Source organism: Alternaria alternata (assembly GCF_001642055.1).
Source record: "Alternaria alternata strain SRC1lrK2f unplaced genomic scaffold CC77scaffold_6, whole genome shotgun sequence".
NCBI lineage: Eukaryota > Fungi > Ascomycota > Dothideomycetes > Pleosporales > Pleosporaceae > Alternaria > Alternaria alternata.
The window spans coordinates 69,537-89,239 of record NW_017306195.1 but is presented as its reverse complement, the minus strand read 5'-3'; the positions used below and the strand labels follow the sequence as shown (position 1 = coordinate 89,239).

The following is a 19,703-nucleotide window of genomic DNA, read 5'->3' as shown; positions in this document are numbered from 1 at the left end:
CGACGAGATGAGCCGCAATTGCGACATGCAATCTCCAAGATGATATATAGAGGAGTAAAAGCATGTCAGGGGAGATGTAGCGTGCCGATCATTATATCTTTATAACAGCCTCCATTCGTAGGACTCGTGTTGAAGCCGACGACTGCAGCTCTTCAACATGGGCAACGACATCGAAGCAGCCCCGCATACGACACGGATCAGCGAAGATGCCAACTCGCTGAAATCATCGGCCCATGTGGGTAGAGAGGAGCTTGCAGACATCGTTCCCCCACACGACAGCTACGAAGGCCGGCATCGCTTCGACCCCCATGCGAGCTGGAGCGTTGAGGAAGAACGTCGTGTTGTACGGAAGACAGATCTACGACTGCTCACATGGCTCTGCCTGATGATGTTCGGGCTGCAGGAAAGTTGATACAAGCTACTTGACGATTACGAATACTGACTGTTGCAGCTCGATCGCGGAAATCTATCAAATGCGCTTGCGGATAATCTTCTGAACGATCTTGGTCTGACTTCTGATGATTACAACAATGGCACGACCATACAACTGGTTTGCTTCCTTGCTGCCGAGTTTCCGGTCCAGTTGTGAGTGATATCAGAATCATTTTGCAGTCACTGTCTGACCACGCTCCTGTCTAGTCTCACCAAGCGATATGGTTTCAAGTACATCCTTCCAACTATGATGTTAGCCTGGGGAACTGCATCTTGGGGTCAGGCATGGATGCACGACCGGACTTCATTCTATCTGGGTCGCGCAGCCATCGGACTCTGTGAGGGTGGTTTCATCCCTGGTGTTATCTTGTTTGCGACCTACTTCTACAAGTCCAAGGAGCTTTCCATACGTCTTGCAGCCTTCTGGTCGACACTCAACATCGCTCGTGTTATTTCCGCATTGCTCGCAGCTGGGATTCTGGAAATGCGCGGTGTCGGTGGGAAGCCCGGCTGGTTTTGGCTCTTCCTCCTTGAAGGTCTCTTAACGGTTGTCATTGCCACATTATCGTTTTTGTACCTACCCGCAGCGCCGACATCAACCACGAACGTACTTTGGCGTAAGGGCTGGTACACCGAGCGGGAAGAGATTAGTAAGTTTTCAGCTACGAAATGTATATATGAGACATTCACTGACTTCGTACGCTCGAATTCAGTCATGGTGAACCGCATCCTTCGAGACGATCCAGCAAAAGGCCTTACGGCTCTCAAAGAGCCTGCCACGTTTAAGGACATCCGCGCGGCCTGGTCTGACTCCTCTATGTGGGGCTTATACTTCATCGGCCTCGTTGCTTACATTCCTGCCTCCCCGGTGCAAGGCTACCTTACGCTTACACTAAAACGTCTCGGCTTCAGCACATTTGACAGTAACATGTTGACTATCCCGTCCGCTGCGCTTCAAGTCATTACCATGCTAGCCCTAGCATATTCGAGCGATTACTTTAACGAACGCACGTTCCATTGCATTTTTGGCGAGTTCTGGATCATGCCGCTCCTTATCGCCCTTCTGACGCTACCCGACGGAGGCCGCGAATGGGGCCGCTTCTCTCTAATTACGTTGATCTCCGGTTACCCATATTTCCATCCTTTGGTCTCGTCCTGGATCTCGGAAAATACATTCGACGTCAAGAAGCGTGCGATTACGGCCGCAACGTACAACGTTATTGTGCAAATTGGATCTTTGATCAGTTCACAAATCTACCGTAAATACGATGGTCCGTACTACAAACAAGGCAACTCAGTGCTAGTGGCGATCTGCGCATTGAGTGTTATCACCTTCCTCGTTCAGCGATGGGCCCTGGTACGACTGAACAAGAAGAAGCAAGAGAAGTGGGAGCAAATGACTTCGGAAGAGAAGGCTGTCTACCAAGCAGACATTGCCGCGCGTGAGAAGGACGGCAACAAGCGGCTGGACTTCAGGTTCACGCTTTAGTCTGGTCTCGGAAAGATAGCCGATGTCATTACGCAGTTAGTCAAGATCAATGTGCATGGTAACATACTGGACGGGCTGTGGTTGCAACATCACATGCTTTCGCCAATCGCTCCACCCACCGAAATTTCAGCCGCACCGAACTATTGGCAATCCGTAACTGAGATTATTCCGAGGTCTAATCGCAACTCTCGACGCGAGTGTTCTGACATTCAATGGACGTTACTCTTACGTGAAAGCCTTTGGTGAGTGTCCTCTGAGTGCTTGCACATCTTGTTACTGTTTGTATTTGTTTCTTGTACGTTTTTTTTTAAGTTTACTAGACCGCAAGTTAGCCAGAGGATGAGTATGCGTCCTCGCGTCGGCTGCAGAGACCCGTCTTGTTCAATGAAGACGTCTCTAGTCGGACCCACTTTCTCTCCAATGCCCCACTATTACCCAGAGCTGCCCTATGTCGTGATTGCGGGGATCAATGACGACCTCGGGACTCTCCACGTTCTCGCGAGTCATTCCGGAACCGCGAATACCAAGGCCTCAACAGCACATAATCAACGCGACTGCCTAAAAGAGGATTTTTCGTCCGATGTGGGAGAACACATCGCCGGCATCGCTCTGCATGGAGAAATTGCTGCTTTGGGTGTAGCCGACAGAATTTTGGAGAGCCTTAGCAGAGCGTGTGACTGCAATGGTGGCTCTGTTTGAGACGCACACTTACTTCGGTATACAACGAAATCGAGCTTTTGAGACATTTCACGAGATTATCCAAATACACGCAAAATGGCTTGGGAGGAACCTCGTAAAACTGGCATGCAATACCGCCGCCTGGGTAACTCAGGTTTGCATGTATCTGCACTCGGTTTGGGCGGTTGGCTCACGTATGTTCAAATCTCCGTTCATCTCCATGCATATACTGATCAAACACAATGCAGCTTCGGTGGCCATGTCGAGAATGGTGATTTTTGTCTTCATGCTTATCAGCCACGCAACTAATCATAACCATAGAACTCACATTTTCCATCATGAAGACAGCATATGACAACGGTATCACGTTTTTTGATACTGCCGAGTCTTACGCTGGTGGCCAGTCCGAGATCATTATGGGCCAGGCTATCAAGAAGTTCGCATGGAATCGCAACGACATCGTGATATCCACAAAACTCAACTGGGGCGGCGCAAATGGCGAGGTGCTTGTCAACAACCATGGTCTCTCACGCAAACACATCATCGAAGGACTCCGTGCATCGCTTAAGCGCATGGATTTGGAGTACGTCGATATAGTGTATGCGCATCGTCCTGATCGTCTTACGCCCATGGAAGAAACGGTCCGCGCATTCAACCATGTCATTGAGCAAAAAGGGTGGGCGCTGTACTGGGGCACGTCTGAATGGTCCGCAGATGAGATCGCCGAGGCATGCGGAATAGCGAAGCAGTTGGGTCTCATTGCACCGATAGTGGAGCAACCGCAGTATAATTTGCTCGAAAGGAAGAAGGTTGAGGGCGAATTCCAGCGCCTTTATGCACGATTTGGACTTGGCTTAACTACATTCTCGCCATTGAAGTTTGGGCTGCTGAGTGGGAAGTACAACGATAGTCCAGATGCACCGCCAGCAGGTTCAAGATTCGCCGAAGGAAAAGATGGCTTCGTGAGTGGAATGCGTGACCGATATGGAAACGATGAGTGGAGTGGCATGATCAACAGCGCAAGAAACTTGAAGGTAGGTCAAATGCTTATAAATTCTGGATGCTGTTTCGCTAACGCAGAAACAGCCAATTGCGGATAAGCTGGGCATCAATCAATCGCAGCTGGCGCTTGCGTGGTGCTTGAAGAACCCGCATGTCTCTGCAGTGATTACTGGGGCTTCGAGACCGGAGCAGGTGGTGGACAACTGTGCAGCTCTGAAAGTTTTGGACAAGCTTACGCCAGACGTCATGACGGAGATTGATGGTATTGTAGGAGGCATCCAGCTGGACCCTGCACGACAGGATTAGCTTGGTTATACTTACTCTTGATCAACAAAGACTCAGTTCACCATCTAAATGTCAGTGCACCCGTCTGACTGCATCTGTATTGTCCTGGAAACACCTGAAATGCTTTCATGGCTACATGCTGTACAAAATCTAATTCAAAGACGCATAAAGCGCTAAGGCTTCTTGCCCTGGTCTTTCTTGGCTTCGTTCACTTGGGGCAATATCTCATGAACCTTCATGTCTAGCCCGACCCAGAATTTCCGACCTCGCCATTCTACAGTAACGCCGCCCCAGAACGCAATGACCCATACAGGTAATGCAAAGAACTCGCGACCAAGCCAAGCATAGAGAAAGTCCATGAAGTTTCTTCTTGCACCATCAAGTAGACTTGGCTCACTTGGAGTCTTATTGCCAAGGAGAGGTTCAAGAACTTCGGTGCGGTGGTATGCAGAGGCTGATCGCTGGGGCAAGATAAAATCAGGAGTGTCGGCATCGATTTCGACAGTCTTGGCGCAGTGAAGCAACAGATATTGAACGTAGTCCACTAGACACCAAGCAGACAGATGTAGGAGCCAGATGAGGAAGAAGGAGGTCCAAGTCGGGCTGATGCCGATGTTGTGGAACACGGGTAGCGTCGTTAGAGCGTATGCGCCATACAGCCCACACAGAAGACTCTCCGTTCCTGGCTCCACAAACGTTGCTAACGTAACCGTGAACTTCCGTACTCGTAGCCATCGAATACGACGCTGTAAGTAGGCCATCACAGACGTATGGCTGATTGGCTGGTAGCAGAAGTCACCAAAGAGCATAGCGTGCTTGCCCCAGGTCTCCTTCTTGGTCCCTGGTTCTGGTTGGTAACCTCGTTTCTCGAAAGCTTGGGGTTCTTTCCACAGCACATCGCCAATGAGGTGATCTTCGCAGATATTGTCGGAGAAGAAATCGATACCGGGAGTGCGTTCTGGGTTCGATGAGGTAACATAGTTGAGTTGGGAGCGACGGAACATAGTACTCTTGCCCATAATACAGGGTGCTACAGCGACGGTGTTGATGGCTTGGTAGAATTTGGCGTGGGCAGAAGACATGAAAGCTTCGTCCAGACGTCCGCCACCACGCTGCAGCAGCTTCCTGATAGTACTTCCCGAGTGGTTGCGAGGATCCGAAGATGTGCTTGCCGCGATATTGGTCAACTGTGCTGCAGCTTCTGGTTTTCCTCCGAGCAACTCCTTCCTGTCCTGTAGCGATAGACCTTGCGAATCGAGGTCTACCGTGAGAGGTGTCTGGTGCACGAACTTGTACTTTCTCTTGCTGTTGCCATGTTTGTCCTGTCCAAAGCCACATAGTAGGTCCACTAGTCGACCGCAAACGCCCTTGCCGACCCAGACGTTACAGTCAAGCACCCACACGATGTCACCCTCGGCCTCCCTATAGGCACGACTCATGTTTCTGATCTTCGGATTGGGTCCCAGCGCGTTATTATCCTTCAGTAGCAGCGGATCCTCTTCTTCGACCAAGATTTGCACATGGGCGTCCGGGAAGTCATTACATAGGCGTTCGAGAATCGGAAAGGCGGGATCGGATCGCTCAGGAACGCAGAACACGGTGTTCAGTTTGTCTTTGGGGTACGTCTGGCGGAGGGTGGCTGCGAGGCATTCGTACAATCGTGGGTCGAGGCCTTTGACTGGCCGTATAACGGTGACTCGAGGGACTTCATCGTCTTTCAATGTCGTAACGCACGTTGCCTGCTGAGGTCTCCTCCAGTAATAGCGGAAAAGCTGAACGAAGCCAATAGCACAAACATTCCAGACTACCACCCACCAAATCAGGCAGCCGGTCGCAATGATGGTACGCAACATGGAGACATCTTCTCCTGTCGCAAGGTCGGGCGCGCCAAGCATGCGCAAAAGTGTCGTAGGGTCAGAGTGAGGGTGGGATGTTGACGAATCTCACGGCACGGAGGTTGCGGAGTTTCGAACCAGAAAGTGACGACCTGCCAAGACAAACACCACGCGACAGCCCCTTTTGGAACCACGTCTCAGGACAAGTTCTACGACAGATAGAGATCAAGAAGCAGGCTTACTGTTGTGTTGGATTCCAGTATCTGTTGGTCATGCGATTGTTTGCACTGCCGAGCGGTCCGGCTTCTCCGCCAGGGACATTGCTTGTAGCGATCAAGCACCTAGGTGTCTCCACACCGACAGTAATACACGCTCGCTAGTGACTTCACGTCCGACAGCACTCTAGCGTCTAAACTGTTCATATTGGTAAACCTGTGCTGCAGAAAGTAAACAAGGTGAGAGGGTGGTATCAATACGTCCGTGTACATTTTCGTCAAGATCCAGATGTGAGCTAGCAAAAGTAGCTCGCCCAGCAACCTCGCCCGCCAAACCTAAAGTAAATCTATCCAAAACTCCTCATATTCTCCGAACCCTGAATGTTGTAGCAAGTCCCAATACTAAAGGTCTCATTGACTCTATGGTTTCAAACTTTCGGTTTCTTACGCACCAGTCCGGCTGTCAAGGTATTCACTCCATTTGCAGCACTTGCATCAGTAATGGGTGTTGGCTCAGTTTTTGCCTTCTTCCTGACGGTGCCTTCTCCTGGAATTTGTGCGGGTTCAGCCAACTTTTCTGTCTCGGTTGCCGCCTCTGATGGGATATCGGGCTTCCTCTTCTTTCGTACACCCATGACCATTGTCGGTGTCACGCTGTTTGTTGCATCCGCAGGCTTCACTGCAGCTACATATTCCTTAGTTCCTATCACTGTAAAGGCCCATTCGTCCATGCCGCCAAGAACAGCGATTTCTTCTTTCCACTTCCTCGTACTCCGTGCTGCTGCCTTTCGGTTCGCAAACGTTTGCTGTAAGAGGACTTCATGTGCACGATCATAGTTCTTGAGCGAGAAACAGATGGTCCCACGTGAGGAAGCGGGCCACCTCCAGTATGGACTGTTCTCAGGAAGAGTTTTGGCAGAGCGCGAAGACATGTTTGGCGTGGTCGGTAGATTCCGATAGATAGTCTTGATCTTCGGCAGAACTAGTGGTATTGGTCCATACCTGGTTTTGGCCTCTTGTCTCCGTCGACTTGTTTTCCGCCGTTTTGGACTGGACATATTCTCTTGTGAATTGGTTTGCGAGAAGGACTGTGACGCTGACAGCTGTGACGGCATGTCCTCGTCTTCTTCGGGTATCGAAGGCTTGGGTGGTGTTATGACGACCCATATGAAACCTACTATCCTTCCTGATGAGCACTCTTGCCTGAAAGCCATGAACTCCCAGAACTGGTCGAGCGTCTTGACACTCTTCCATTGCCCATTACTTCTTGACGGTGTGCCTCCATCTGCTACCATATTATCCGTGCCACGGTCGGGAAGTTCCTCGTCTAACTCATCAAGAAATCTAGCCTTAGGATCATCTGGAAAGTGTGGTACCAGGCACCGTGGTGGTGCAGCAGGATATGGAGCGATCTGTAGGAGTGGGTGTGTAGTGGCCCAGCGTCGAGGGGTGTTGGGGACGGAGGGCGGAGGAATGTATCGCAGTGTATCGTATGATTCGAAACCCGGTATCACTAGATATCCCTTTGCTGTGGACTCGGATTGTGTTGGTGTGCCGTTGGTCTTGGTGCCTTCACCCTCCATTAGCCGTTCAGCGAAGGGTTTCCCTTCTCCTTCAGCTTTGTACTCCCATATGATTGGATCGAGCACTCTGCACCACCATTTTACCAAGCCCCTATCGTCCAGAACATGCTTGTTCTTGTTCTCGATGCTTGCTGGGAACAGGTATTGATCCTGTGCCCTGGCGAACAAAGACACAACAAGCTTCTTCCCTTCCCTTTGTCTTTCTCTTGCGAGCCAAGATACAAACGTGCCGCAAATAGCTTTCAAGGGCGATGCAGATTGGGCTCGCGGTAATTGCAGCTCAGATATATAACCCGTCGAGTCGGCTTTGGAGACGAAGATGGTGGTGAGGTTCCTGGTGGTGTAGATTAAGACTTCGATGGCAAGTATCAGAAGCTCCTCGGGTAGTTCTGAGGCTGCGGCGTCTTTTGGCACTATCGATGCTGCCAACGTGTGCGACTCGCAATATGTGCGTTCGGACTTGCCATGGGGCGGCGCGGAGAAGAGAGCAGAGGACTTGGACGGCGGAGTTGAGTAGTGATAGAAGGTGATGGGCACGTTTTTGGGTAGTTGTTCGGCCAGTAACTCTCTCAGCGGCTTCGAGACACCAGGACTCGCCATGACGACTCAAACGGAGCGCAGCAAGGGGGAGAAGTCGCGTATCGGGGGCGCAAGATGGGGAGCGGTAGGCGCGACTGGGGCTAGCGTGGTTGTGGTAAGGCGCGATCCGCGTGCCGCAACTTTTCGATGATCCGAACTTCACCTCCGCCAGCAGCATCGTCTCCGCCTCCCGCCAATCACGCCTCTTGCACCTCACCCAGCCCTTGGAAGTATCGCAATGGCTTCCAAACGACCGCTCCGATCACTCGTCTCGACCGCTTCATCATCACTCCGCCCCTCGCAAACATCAAAAACATGCATCGTGCGGACCTCCGCATGCGCATTTTCGAGCACCACCCCATCGAGAGCCACCGAATATGATACAGAAGCTGCGGGCCGGCCGCGATGGCAGCAAACACCCCCGCGGATGGTAGCACCCTACAGGATACGACCGGCAGCCAAAGGGGGCATTCACAAAGTCAACGATGACCCGAAAAAGTTAGACGATGCGTACATACGCATGCTGGGCCCTGGAGGAGACAAGATGCTGGGGGACGACGTCAAATGGTTAGCCGTTACACACAAGAGCTTCGACCACGGAAAGAGAGGATTCAATGACCGACTGGCATACTTGGGTATGTGTGCATATTCCTGAGGCGGGCAGGCGGGAGGCTAATAAAATGGGCAGGACGGAGGATTGTCGAACTACAAACATCACAAGCACTCATAAACTCGCCACAAGAACACCAATGGCCGAGGGATTCCAACGGTGTACCAGTCAACGACGAGTACGGCCGTAAACCATACCTACACCCTGCCTTGAACGGGCTGCAGGGCTTGACCGACGAAGCAGAGAGTCTGGTGCTGAGCAAGTCACGGCTAGCACCGATAGCAGAGCGATACCGCTTGGATAAGGTCACTCGGTGGACACCCAAGAGGGTATGCTTGAATACAAACGGCACTCTGGTTTGCAGGCTAACCATTTTCAGGCGGACAACCTTCAAGGTTCTGGTTTCGAGACTGTCCTCATGACTTCCCTATATGCCATTGTGGGAGCCGTAGCTCTGGAGCGTGGCGGCGAAGTAGCCAACAAGGTCGTGCAAGAAAAGATACTTGCACCACTTGGCTTCAGCTTTTCTCCCGATTCATGACTTGAATGCAATTCGATCTTGTACAAAACCACTGTCAGACTTTGTACTATATTGTAAACAAGCACTCGATATGGCGTACGTCGCGATTTACAATCGAATTACGTCTTCGTCATCTCCTGACGTTCCCCTGATCATGCTTCGTCTATCACTTAACACTATGCCCGCTCTTTTGAATGTGTTCCCGAAGGTAAGGCGACGGGATGTAGCAAGGCTGAACTCCAGGTAGGAAACTCAAGCTGACTGGATCGTAACGAGAACCGATTGCTTGTAATTTGAGAAGGATAAGTGGATATCACGAGTACAAATTCGGTTTTGTTCTGATTGGTCAGCTGTATCGTTGCTTACATTCAATGCGCCTACCGAGGTGGCGGTACGCTGGAACCGCAACCTTTCAACTCCATCTTCATACACTGATAACAACATGACATTTGTTGTTGTCCCGAAGCTCAATTCTAGCTCTCCTTCGAAACGGTATGCGTCTTCAACTCGCTCGGTCACTTGTCTCCAGTAACTGATTTAAAACTCCAGTCTTCCGCAGCCTCGTCCATGACCAACGAAACATGTCCAGCCTAGATGAACTACATCCATTGTGCTGTCGTTTAGCCGGGACAGCCGAACGAACACACTTTAAGCACAAACCACTGGATCTCAGTGCCCCTTCGATACGTCTTCTCCAAGTTTCTTCCCAGCTTTCCAAGGATGGTGCGGTCCAGTGCCGAATTGCCCACTTCGGGACTTCACGTTCAGAATCAGGAAAACGACTAGATGAAGCTTTCGACATGTGTACCCCGGTACCATCATACACCTGTCTCTCGTACACCTGGGGTGAGCCAAACCCTTTATACTTGGTCGAAGTCGATGGGAGCCCGTTCCACGTACGGCAAGGTCTATGGGAGTTTCTTTGTACTGTACGGACATCTAGATCGCTGAGACGCAGAAATTTCTGGATCGATGCAATGTGTATCGACCAAGAGAACAAGGCTGAGCGCAACCATCAGGTGCAACAAATGGGGAGGATATATTCGAAAGCCGATATGGTCCTTTGCTGGCTCGGATGCGATGAAGAGATTGAGAGTGTGCTGAAAGATATAAGGACAAGGCCAGCTTACATCGATGCCATGTCCAGAAGCTGGAAAGCAAGCAACACATTGCCGCGTGTTGCCCAGGTACATCTTCCCATCGAACCCGGTGTCAGTGCCGAAACTCTTGTTCGTTTCTGCTGCAGTGAGTACTGGTCTCGAGCCTGGATAACACAAGAGATCGCTCTAGCTCAATCCGCCGCCATTGTCGCAAGATCAGAGGCTGTGGATCTCAATCTTGTGCTTGAGACGGTAACTTCAACCAACTCTCCCTTCCATTACATCGCCAACTACATCGGAGGGCGGATGGAAGAGACTTCGCAAACTTGGAAATCGGACCTCCTGAGTCTCCTTTATCATTTTCGAAGAACGCGCTGTGATATCCCACGGGATCGCATATACTCCTTACTAGCGTTGTGTTCGCAAGGCAATAGAATTCAAGTCAACTACGAGGTTTCGGATGAGGAAGTTATGCGGCACATACTAGATGTATACTCTGACTCGCTGTGCTTATGCTCCGCTGCCATCATTGCAGACGTACTATGGCGGACGTTGTGGCCCCGGGGTCGTGTCAGAATACAGCCAGTGGAGGAGGCGACGCCATATATCGAGTTCCCAGTTAAGACTTCTGATCTGGATAAGCACCACAGATGTCACGATTTCTGTGAAACTACATTTCCAGAAGTTTGGCGCAGAAAAAGAGGTGTTATTGTTTGTATGCGTAGGACCTGCCCCGACATACCCGTTCATTTACTTGTCTCGGAATGTCATTACGGAAAAGTTCTTCGATGTATCAATGGTCAGTCATGCAGCCAAAATCACGTGGACTGTCGTCTTTACGATACCTTCGGGGTTGAGCTAGAGAACTTCCGAGAATCAGGGGATGCGACATTGCGGATGTCTTTTAGCGCACTTCTCGGCATTGTCATGAACAGCATTTCAAGTCATGATGATACAAGGCGCTGCGGTAATTTACATGGAAACACAAAATACAAAAAGGGCAGACCCAGGCTTTGCCACACTGTGAGACACTGAACACAATAAAAGTTTAGAGTTGCATAACAGCTATCTGCCATGCCTGACAAGTTCTACTGATGTGTCGGTCTACAGTAATTAAAAGCCACTTCATTTATATGAACAGTAGAAAGCCCAGAAAATTGAAACGCTCCGGTGTGAACCACCACAATTCACAATGATCTAAAGCTGTCCCATTGGGCAGATGTGGGCGAACTATAGTGCTGCATAGACTGCACTACAGGCGGCAGGCAATGAAGTTTGCCTCGTTAGGCGGGTGCGGGAGAGTACGTCAATAGCCGAAAGGTAAGCTGTAAGGCAGGCGAAGCGTACTGCAATTGACACCTTGTCCATTAGTTGCCTGATCGAACATTGACTAGCACTGCACCTCATACCCTTAAATGGCTTGCATGATTTAAGAGAAGTAACTGAGTAGACATTGGATGAAAAGCAATTATGTTGTGATGTAGTACAGCTCGAGCGAACAGCACTAAGATCAATATATATACATACATAAGCATATACTAGCTGATGTTAAAGTGCGAAGGGTAAGAACACCGAGCAATAATTGGGGGAGAAGTGTGGTGGCAACAATCCCGGCCCGAATCGCTGGCCTGAGCAAAGTTTGGTGCAATCGATGGTATTTGATACTGCCTATTTAAGACGTCAACTTATCACCAAACCTCATTTATTCCGACAAACTTCGCATGGATGTGAATGATATAGATAGTATGGGTGTTGCAAGATGATAAACGATTTAAATAAGCAGCATAACGCCAGCTCTGGGTATAGCGAATGATAAATAAGATTCGAAGAGACAAACTCAAGCAAACCGCCTCAGAAAGTCAATCCAGGTTTGTTCTTTCTCCAGAACATGGCCTTCGCCGCGTTCACACTCCGTGGCGGTGGATCAAACTTCGGCTGTGCCTCTTCGATGTCCATCTGCTCCATCTTTCTTTGAGAGTTTCGCTTCAATTCTCTCTTCAAGTTCCGCTCATCCTTCTTACGCATCCATGTTATCCAGATACAGTAGCTTGCACAAATTATGCCAATGCCGCCTACAACACCACCAATGACAGCGCCAATGAGGCCTTGGCTTTGCCATGCGGACTGTTTGGGGCGTTGGTAGGCTACAGGGGTTGATTTTGGGCAGAAGGTTACTGGCATGACCATGTTGTTCTTTTGAATAGCTTCAGCAAGGAAGAAGTTGTTGGCCTCGTAGTCCGCCATCAGGTAGACCTGGCCTAGGAAAGCGGTGCCGAGATAGAATGGCGTTTCTGCCGACTCCTCGCGATCTTGTATAGGTGTGATGTTGGAAGCGTTCATGAGGACTTCTGGTGGGAGAGTGACAGTAAAACCATCTTCGAGTATAATCGAGAGTGAGCCGTTGAAAGCGTTCTTCAATCTCAATGAGTTGTCACCCCACTTATTATCCTGCTCAGCACCTAGTTGCTTGATGAAGTTCTGGGTAATCTGGTAGGGTAGAGAAAATGGAAACTGTTCAGTCGTGATCTGGGCCTCGAAGTCCTCTGCCCGCGTCTTCATGTCAGTGAAGACTGTGTTGTCGAAGAGCGATACGTTTGCGTTGTCTTCCGTGTTGGTGATGACAATGTCTTTGATGCGAACGCTCATCGGGTTCGGGTTGTTGATGTTCATTGAGTATTTGTGCGGTTCTCCCGTGAAACGACCAGAGTCGTATCCACCAAAGACGTTGCTGCCGTTGACTGCACCTCCAGCTCGTTCAAAACCCTGTCCGATATAGAGTGAGTATGTTTTACCGGCAATGACGTCCTGCGCAACGAGATCCCGTAGTACTGTTGAAGACGATCCCACACCAACTCTTCCAGGCGTGATTGACCCTGATTCTGCGACTTCGATGGTGGTGTTCTGTAGTAACGTCTGAGACGCGCCATCCGTCTCGAAGTAATGTGTATATAGTCGTAGGGTCTCTCGACCGAAGAATCCCGTGAATTCTTTCTGGTCATCGTCTAAGGTTTGGAAGCTGTCGTCTTCCTCGAAACTACTCTACATGTCAGCTCATAAGGTCAACTTTCATATCTCTAAACATGCATACCTATCCGAATCTCGATCGTTGAAGAAACCCCCTGTATGTGTATCGCAATCCTTGAGTGTTGTGTTTGTATCTTTGCAGTAGTTGTTTGACGCAAACGAGACATGGTTTTGTTGTAGTGACGGCCAAAGACTCTGGTTTTGTGCTGGCGTTCCTAGTCCGATGAAGGATCCATATTGGAAGACTGATGAATCGTGTACGGCTCGCTTGTGGATATCGACATATATCGGTTTCTTAGTGCAGTTTGAAGCGACTGTGGACTGAACGAACAGCACAGTTGCGGAAAGGTAAAGAACGAAAGACGCCATGACGAAAGACGCTTGAATCCAGCAAGCTGAAGGTCAAGTAGCAAGGTACTGAATATTGCTTACAACACCGACAGGCGAGTATGAACGACGGCAATGACGAAACGTCTCAAACTGGAGTTGCGGAGAATCCAGCGGCGGTACGATATCTTTGTAGGCCTCCACCATCTGTATACCGATACACTAAGATGAGCATGCAGATGTTCAGCCAGTCAGACGACAGCTCAGCTATTCTTACATGCGGGAATATCCACCTTGCTTCTGTTGGTAGCGCATGGCTGCATCCCGGGGCGCTGTTTAGAGCCGCACGGGACTGGACCGCTGCAGAGAGCGCCTGCTGATGCTGTTGTGGAAGTACCACGGTCTAATGCTGGCGCTTCGGATAGAAAGGTACTTGGGGAACAAAGATGATCCTTTTCCGGGCGTAAGCTTCACCGTCGCAGAGGCCTTGATGATTGGGTTGTCATTGTAGGCTGTTGCACTAAATATAGCGAGCGTTTACAAGACGGGGTTAATTGGACGGGATCGTCTCGCGAGTATCCCAAGCGCCCGCCCGCACGGTCCTCGGTGCATATGTGGATCCAGCACCACTCGCTATTCTTAACCTCGCGCTCACCAAAGTTTGTATGCCTGAAGCAGATAGATTGCGTACCCGCTGGAGAAGCCTACAGTTGGAAAAAAAGTATATACACGGAAATAACCACGATATACTGGCTTGTTTCCGCACCCTGCAAGTATTCCCCGCACGCCGTTATTTGCCCTTCCGCAAGGGTTCTTGTACTTACCTAAAGCCGTGCATCTAAATGCGTGTTTCTGAGGATATACTTGGACGAGTCAGCATGATGGACCAAATGATCTTGTGACAATGCAGCTCACTGGTTCTAATATGCATAGTCGCAAGTAACGTAGTCCTCGACTGTTGCATGGTGCGTCTCACGGATACTGTGCAGGAGACAACCCAGCGTCTACACTTAAGACTTGCAATGCGTACAGCATTTGGGACGGTTGACGGATTCATCCATTCGTCTCAGCCACTGGACTGCCCGCCACTATCACAATATCTCAGTTCCCCAGTGTCACTTTGCGCCCTTAATAATTGTTCAGATAATATGCGCGTGTATGGCACATGCGACTAAACTTGACATTAACATCCTTGTTCATCGTGCAATCTTGATGAGATTGTTTAGCCTCCCAACACACTGTTGATATTCCATTTCTTCCACAACGCGGGACCGCGGCTCGACTTTTGAAAAGCAGATACATCGCTTGCTAATGGCTCTGGAACACCCGAAACCTGAGCCTTGACCGTATACGCCACCACCCGCTATGTTAAACGACTATCCCCATAGGTCCCAAGTAGTTAACAAGATATGTTACTAACACACATGGAAAAGCAGCATACATGATAAGCGAAAGCCAAAGGGCTGACCGGAATGTGATGTTAACAACGCGACACTTTCAGGTGTTGACAAGCACCCATCTCTTCTCCTTCTCAGTGGGGCCTACCCTTGCAGCGACTACGCTCAAGGTATTGCTGATAGCATCCTTGGGCAACTTTGGAAACGCCTTCTTCAGCGCTTCGATCATACCAATCTTGGTCAAATCTTTACCTTCAATCTCGGCCTTGAAAGCCGGCAGCTGCTCAGTGGGTACCAGTCGTTTGGCTTTCGCAGGCTTAGTCGGAGTAGCTGCAGCAGATTTCTGCGGACCATTCAACGTGTTAAGCAAGCCGTTCATGGAGCGTTGAACCAGAGGCGCTCGAGGCGGGTTCATAGCGCTATTGGCAGAGCCGTCTTTCTTCGTAGCATTGGCAGTAGTAGAAGCTGTCGCAGGGTCTGGAGCCCAGTATGTCGTGGAGAACGGGTCAATTGAGCTCATTTGCGGGTCCAACAGGAAACCCATCCTGAAATCCTTGAAGTCGGTACATATGGCATCGGAACCATCGTTCAACCTGGACACTCGGTCTGCGTCCTCCCAGCACAAGCCGGTGCTCACAGGAACCAAATCACCACTAATGAGTCGTCGTTTGAGTTGTGGGTCTTCCTCATCATCGAGGAAACCGTCCATGTCGTCTTCCGCCTCGTCTTCGTTATCGTCCTCTCCGTCGGAGTCCAGATCTTCTCCTTCCTCAGGCTCCTCCCACTCCGCCTCAGAGTCGTAATCATAGTCAGTATCCTGCCGAACCCTGGCGAGAGGATTTCGTGCGAGCCGAGAAGCCTCCATATCGGTATATGGCCTGGTATATGTACCGTAATACGGCGGGCGTACATCCTTGCAAAAGTGAATGTACTTCATAGGAATGTCCTTGAGCAATTCCAACGGGCCTTTGTCTGCAGTCAGGTCAATGGGTTGATCTGATGAGCCATTTACACGCTCGATGACTTCCGCGATGGTCGCAGTCTTGCGGGTCCGCTGGTCTCGTCTTGGAAGAGAAGATACCAATGTCTCTCGTGTGATGGTCTCAGTACTAGTACTCTTCTGCGTGATAATGTTTTCTAGCCGTGTTCGGGCAGTCTCCAACCGTTCCGGGTCGTCTAGCAGGGGATTCGTGGACGCAAGGATTGTGTGCGGAGGAAGGTTGAATGGTAAGAAGTATCGCTCGTAGTCTGACTGTGCGTTCTTAACAATGGTCTTCTGTGGTGATAGAGGTGCCAAATTAGTATCGACTCCAGATGTGCTTGTTAAAGATACAGATGAAGCAGTGAGGTTCTGGGATGAAGCTACCACGGCCTGTCCTGGGCTGGTTCCCGCTTTTGGCTTCACGAAGAAAGCATTCAGCTTCATTTGAGACTGTTAATGAATTAGCACTGTTCAATTCGCGATTCAGACGTGACGTTTGACTTACCCGTGCCTTCTTTGCCTTTTCTTCTTCTATCCGTTGTTGTTCCTCTTCTTTAAGACGCTTCTTCTCATCCCGTTCTTCGTTCTTCTTTCGCTTCTCTTCATCCTTCTGTGCCTTCTGCTCTGCCTTCACCTTCTCCTCTGCCTCTTTTTGCGCTTTTTTCTCTTCTCGTGCCTTAGCCTTAGCCTCCTTCTCTAGACGTTGAGCTTCTTTCTCGTGTGTGGTAAGCTTCCGTCTCTTGGCCGGTTGTGAGGTGGTTGGGGCTGAAGCATTGCTGTTGTCTGGGGCGTTTGAATTTGGAGCACTGCTCTTGAGGGGTGACGGGGTTTGGACCGAAAGAACTGAAAGGGGTGAAGAGGCTTCTGAGTGAATCTGTTTAACTGGAGTTGAGATGGAAGGCTCAGTGTCGTCGTTCTCGTGTGGACGTTTCTGGGGCACCGGCGCAACGGGCGTGGGGTCCTCCATATTGTACGTTGGCTGCCGAGAGTATAGCCTGTAGGATTTTGCGAATCTATCAAGAATTGAACGTTCGAGAGCTGGCGCTCAATTGGCGGAGTTGTGTCAAGGTTGAACAAACGGAGTGGTTGCGGTAGTGGACGTTGATGCGGGAGGAGACGCGGAGGTGGAAAGCGCGACGCGCAGCGCGTGGAAGGCGCGTGCGGCCAGGGCTTTCGGGGGACTAGCGCGGGAAAGTGAGACTGGGGCCAACTATTCGAATGGCCATACTTTAGCGATTTCATGTTCTAATTTCCTCTTAGCGTTAGGGCGGAATGGCCACGAACATCAATACCCTGAGCACCGTTTCAACAGTAGACAATGCCCCAAATGATCAGGGCAGCTATGTCATCATAGATTTGGTGTGCAACCATGCGGAGCGGACCTGCCTTCTGTGGTTGTAGTCGCGCGTATCGTACTTGCCTTATGACGATACTCACATGCAAAACATGCGTTCTGTGAACGGCTTGCCCGTCCCAACACCACCATGCACTTCGCGTGCTTTGCCGAGTTCCAATAACTGGTAATCTGCGTTCTACTGATCAAAGAGGGTTTTTCAACTTAGGAGGCCGTTTCCCACCATTTCGCAGTCCCGCAATGGATACGAGCGATTTCGAGGACATGTTGTTTAGCGACTTTGACCTGCAAACCGCTCCTGATGATGCCTTGTCGGAGGACACTGATGATGAGCTACTGTTCGCTACTTCCAGAGAAGAGACTTTGCTGTGGGGTATATCGAACAGTTCAGACTCGACACTTCCAACCGCCAGTACTACCCTGGATTCTCAGGAGGAACGCCAGCACTATCAAACTAATCTTACCCAAAGACCGATACGCGACAGGTACATCAATCTCCGTAGCTGAACTGACTACAGCTGATCTTTGTGTAGACACTGGGTGATCGCTTGCATTGAAGCAATGCTAGAGACGATTGTGGACGCTCTGCTAGAAGAGCACGAAGCGCTCACTATCACTCTGAAGTCGCGCGCGGGCCTATCTCGCAGACGGACTGCTGTTACATCGGATGGTAGAGCGATGATTCCGGAACCCAAAGAACGGGATATTAACTTCCCTGGAGCAAGTGCGCAAGAGGCATGGAATTTCAGTGGGTACACACATGCACGTATGATCAGAAAGCACTGACACTTGCATAGCTGTGTTGCTTCGCATCCTGGAACTTATCCATTCTGGCCTTATCGCGGACACCATTATGACGAAGAGGTACATCTCATCTTTGTACACCGATGATACGATCTGACCCGATGCAGAGATATATATTACCGACATCCAGACCTCTTCATCAAACAGTCAGTCGTTGATCGATATGTCGATGACTTGGCTTGTACCTTCGACATCACCCGATCCCAATTGAATGTGGTACGCGAGGCTCTGTGGCATGAGCCGAAGCACAGCTAACACTCTATCTTAGACTGCTGCCGCAAAAGGCTTAATAGCTGGTAACTTCAGATTAATCCGACATGACGGTCATGTTGTGAACGGCATGAGCGAGGAGGTAAGACCGTTTAGTCGAGTTGTGACACATCGCTGATGATCTGGCAGGGTATCATCGTTCCCAATTTGAGTGCGAACGACAGTTTAGATCTGACAGAAGTACATTGGGTTCTTATCATCGAGAAAGAGGTATCACTGATGCTGCAAACTATCTTTTATTATCGCTGACGCATACCTAGGCCACTTTCAGATCCTTGAAGAGCTCACCACAGTGGCAGACGTTGGGTTCCAAAGGACTTGTATTGACTGTAAGCTTGATTGCTCTTTCTTGATATTTCCTTACCTAATATCCTTTACAGGCAAAGGGATATCCCGACATTGCCTCACGAAAATTGTTGAACCATATAGCGGAAGACGCCCCGCACATCCCCATATACGCTCTTGTGGATCTTGATCCTGACGGTATCGCCATCCTGTCGACGTACAAGTATGGCTCGTATCGCCTTGCTCATGAGGACGTCACACCCACTGATACGACTGCGCCGGGTTTGCCCAGCATCCGCTGGCTTGGTTTAAAGAGTCACCACATGAGCCGGACTCCGGTAGGCGAAGAGCACACAGACACCAGTGCAATCACTCAACTCCAAGGACTGATGCGACTGACAGCGCGCGACCGTACTAAAGCAGCACGAATGCTGGAGTGGAACTTATGCAGTGATGAAGGCCCCGAGCAAGGTTGGAGGCAGGAGCTGCAGACAATGCTGATGCTCAACATCAAGGCTGAGATGCAGATATTGGACGAAGCGCTCGGTGGGCTGGTGTCCTGGTTGAGCCACGAGCTTGGGCAGGCAAAGGAACTGGTGTGCGCACCGCTAGTGGACGAAGGAGCAGACGACAGGATGCTGTTCTGAGACTTACAATATCCGTGAGGAACATGGTGGCCTTCTATACGCAGTACCCACACGTGTCACCTTCTCTTTGTGATGAACAGGCGGACTACTGTCAGAAACAGTTCGGGCAGTCACAACCAATGTGACGCATCTTAGCCACAGCAAAACTGATATGGGCCTTTGAAGTGCGCAATTGAGGGCATGGCAATTGGAGTGCAACGCAGTTAACATGTCGGGGTGTGTGTGCGATAGTGTGACGACGGCCCAATGACGGCGGCCGGGTCGGTGGTAGGCCAAAATGTTTAG

At 50.2% G+C, this 19,703-nt stretch overlaps 9 protein-coding genes across 9 annotated transcripts; 5 read left to right on the top strand and 4 right to left on the bottom strand.

Annotated features, from left to right (window-relative positions):
• Nucleotides 1-157: 157 nt before the first annotated feature.
• CC77DRAFT_1086771 (MFS general substrate transporter) lies at nucleotides 158-2,308 on the top strand (the record flags this gene model as incomplete). The annotated part of the gene is given in 5 exon segments (XM_018529440.1): nucleotides 158-390; nucleotides 404-407; nucleotides 452-585; nucleotides 640-1,082; nucleotides 1,146-2,308. 5 exon segments carry the CDS (start codon nucleotides 158-160, stop codon nucleotides 1,919-1,921), a joined length of 1,590 nt encoding a protein of 529 aa, XP_018387776.1. The 3' UTR covers nucleotides 1,922-2,308.
• Nucleotides 2,309-4,135, top strand: CC77DRAFT_727076 (voltage-gated potassium channel subunit beta-1 channel subunit beta-1). Its single transcript, XM_018532931.1, has 4 exons — nucleotides 2,309-2,793; nucleotides 2,848-2,870; nucleotides 2,921-3,633; nucleotides 3,686-4,135. Exons 1-4 carry the CDS (start codon nucleotides 2,696-2,698, stop codon nucleotides 3,905-3,907), a joined length of 1,056 nt encoding a protein of 351 aa, XP_018387775.1. The 5' UTR covers nucleotides 2,309-2,695; the 3' UTR covers nucleotides 3,908-4,135.
• Nucleotides 3,792-6,011, bottom strand: CC77DRAFT_1018386 (ceramide glucosyltransferase). Its single transcript, XM_018524611.1, has one exon. It carries the CDS (start codon nucleotides 5,737-5,739, stop codon nucleotides 4,060-4,062), a length of 1,680 nt encoding a protein of 559 aa, XP_018387774.1. The 5' UTR covers nucleotides 5,740-6,011; the 3' UTR covers nucleotides 3,792-4,059.
• Nucleotides 6,012-6,103: 92 nt separating this feature from the next.
• CC77DRAFT_726906 (hypothetical protein) lies at nucleotides 6,104-8,194 on the bottom strand. Its single transcript, XM_018532930.1, has one exon. It carries the CDS (start codon nucleotides 8,117-8,119, stop codon nucleotides 6,365-6,367), a length of 1,755 nt encoding a protein of 584 aa, XP_018387773.1. The 5' UTR covers nucleotides 8,120-8,194; the 3' UTR covers nucleotides 6,104-6,364.
• Nucleotides 8,195-8,263: 69 nt separating this feature from the next.
• Nucleotides 8,264-9,363, top strand: CC77DRAFT_1018384 (hypothetical protein). Its single transcript, XM_018524610.1, has 3 exons — nucleotides 8,264-8,733; nucleotides 8,787-9,037; nucleotides 9,088-9,363. Exons 1-3 carry the CDS (start codon nucleotides 8,337-8,339, stop codon nucleotides 9,247-9,249), a joined length of 810 nt encoding a protein of 269 aa, XP_018387772.1. The 5' UTR covers nucleotides 8,264-8,336; the 3' UTR covers nucleotides 9,250-9,363.
• Nucleotides 9,364-9,614: 251 nt separating this feature from the next.
• CC77DRAFT_726872 (HET-domain-containing protein) lies at nucleotides 9,615-11,452 on the top strand. Its single transcript, XM_018532929.1, has 2 exons — nucleotides 9,615-9,720; nucleotides 9,778-11,452. The coding sequence occupies exon 2, from the start codon at nucleotides 9,810-9,812 to the stop codon at nucleotides 11,361-11,363; it is 1,554 nt and encodes a 517-aa protein (XP_018387771.1). The 5' UTR covers nucleotides 9,615-9,720; nucleotides 9,778-9,809; the 3' UTR covers nucleotides 11,364-11,452.
• Nucleotides 11,453-12,015: 563 nt separating this feature from the next.
• CC77DRAFT_1018383 (acid protease) lies at nucleotides 12,016-14,094 on the bottom strand. The gene is made up of 2 exons (XM_018524609.1): nucleotides 13,417-14,094; nucleotides 12,016-13,362 (listed from the first exon to the last, which is right to left on the bottom strand). The coding sequence occupies exons 1-2, from the start codon at nucleotides 13,719-13,721 to the stop codon at nucleotides 12,180-12,182; spliced, it is 1,488 nt and encodes a 495-aa protein (XP_018387770.1). The 5' UTR covers nucleotides 13,722-14,094; the 3' UTR covers nucleotides 12,016-12,179.
• A 708-nt stretch (nucleotides 14,095-14,802) lies between these two features.
• On the bottom strand, nucleotides 14,803-17,217 carry CC77DRAFT_1092884 (hypothetical protein). Its single transcript, XM_018529652.1, has 2 exons — nucleotides 16,564-17,217; nucleotides 14,803-16,508 (listed from the first exon to the last, which is right to left on the bottom strand). The coding sequence occupies exons 1-2, from the start codon at nucleotides 17,023-17,025 to the stop codon at nucleotides 15,177-15,179; spliced, it is 1,794 nt and encodes a 597-aa protein (XP_018387769.1). The 5' UTR covers nucleotides 17,026-17,217; the 3' UTR covers nucleotides 14,803-15,176.
• Nucleotides 17,218-17,652: 435 nt separating this feature from the next.
• CC77DRAFT_1092883 (DNA topoisomerase IV, alpha subunit) lies at nucleotides 17,653-19,650 on the top strand (the record flags this gene model as incomplete). Its single annotated transcript, XM_018529651.1, has 8 exons — nucleotides 17,653-17,897; nucleotides 17,946-18,160; nucleotides 18,210-18,276; nucleotides 18,324-18,432; nucleotides 18,485-18,568; nucleotides 18,616-18,696; nucleotides 18,747-18,815; nucleotides 18,867-19,650. The coding sequence occupies 8 exons, from the start codon at nucleotides 17,653-17,655 to the stop codon at nucleotides 19,416-19,418; spliced, it is 1,422 nt and encodes a 473-aa protein (XP_018387768.1). The 3' UTR covers nucleotides 19,419-19,650.
• Nucleotides 19,651-19,703: the final 53 nt, after the last annotated feature.

Bases quoted from the DNA above. Each gene is read 5' to 3' on its own strand.
- CC77DRAFT_727076 (XM_018532931.1), top strand. From the start codon at position 2,696: ATGGCTTGGGAGGAACCTCGTAAAACTGGCATGCAATACCGCCGCCTG. The intron at 2,871-2,920 runs GTGATTTTTGTC...TCATAACCATAG, and splicing joins CGGTGGCCATGTCGAGAATG to AACTCACATTTTCCATCATG. The intron at 3,634-3,685 runs GTAGGTCAAATG...ACGCAGAAACAG, and splicing joins ACAGCGCAAGAAACTTGAAG to CCAATTGCGGATAAGCTGGG.
- CC77DRAFT_1018386 (XM_018524611.1), bottom strand. From the start codon at position 5,739: ATGTTGCGTACCATCATTGCGACCGGCTGCCTGATTTGGTGGGTGGTA.
- CC77DRAFT_726906 (XM_018532930.1), bottom strand. From the start codon at position 8,119: ATGGCGAGTCCTGGTGTCTCGAAGCCGCTGAGAGAGTTACTGGCCGAA.
- CC77DRAFT_1018384 (XM_018524610.1), top strand. From the start codon at position 8,337: ATGGCTTCCAAACGACCGCTCCGATCACTCGTCTCGACCGCTTCATCA. The intron at 8,734-8,786 runs GTATGTGTGCAT...TAAAATGGGCAG, and splicing joins TGACCGACTGGCATACTTGG to GACGGAGGATTGTCGAACTA. The intron at 9,038-9,087 runs GTATGCTTGAAT...AACCATTTTCAG, and splicing joins CTCGGTGGACACCCAAGAGG to GCGGACAACCTTCAAGGTTC.
- CC77DRAFT_726872 (XM_018532929.1), top strand. From the start codon at position 9,810: ATGTCCAGCCTAGATGAACTACATCCATTGTGCTGTCGTTTAGCCGGG.
- CC77DRAFT_1018383 (XM_018524609.1), bottom strand. From the start codon at position 13,721: ATGGCGTCTTTCGTTCTTTACCTTTCCGCAACTGTGCTGTTCGTTCAG. The intron at 13,363-13,416 runs GTATGCATGTTT...CATGTAGAGTAG, and splicing joins AACGATCGAGATTCGGATAG to TTTCGAGGAAGACGACAGCT.
- CC77DRAFT_1092884 (XM_018529652.1), bottom strand. From the start codon at position 17,025: ATGGAGGACCCCACGCCCGTTGCGCCGGTGCCCCAGAAACGTCCACAC. The intron at 16,509-16,563 runs GTAAGTCAAACG...ATTCATTAACAG, and splicing joins AAAAGGCAAAGAAGGCACGG to TCTCAAATGAAGCTGAATGC.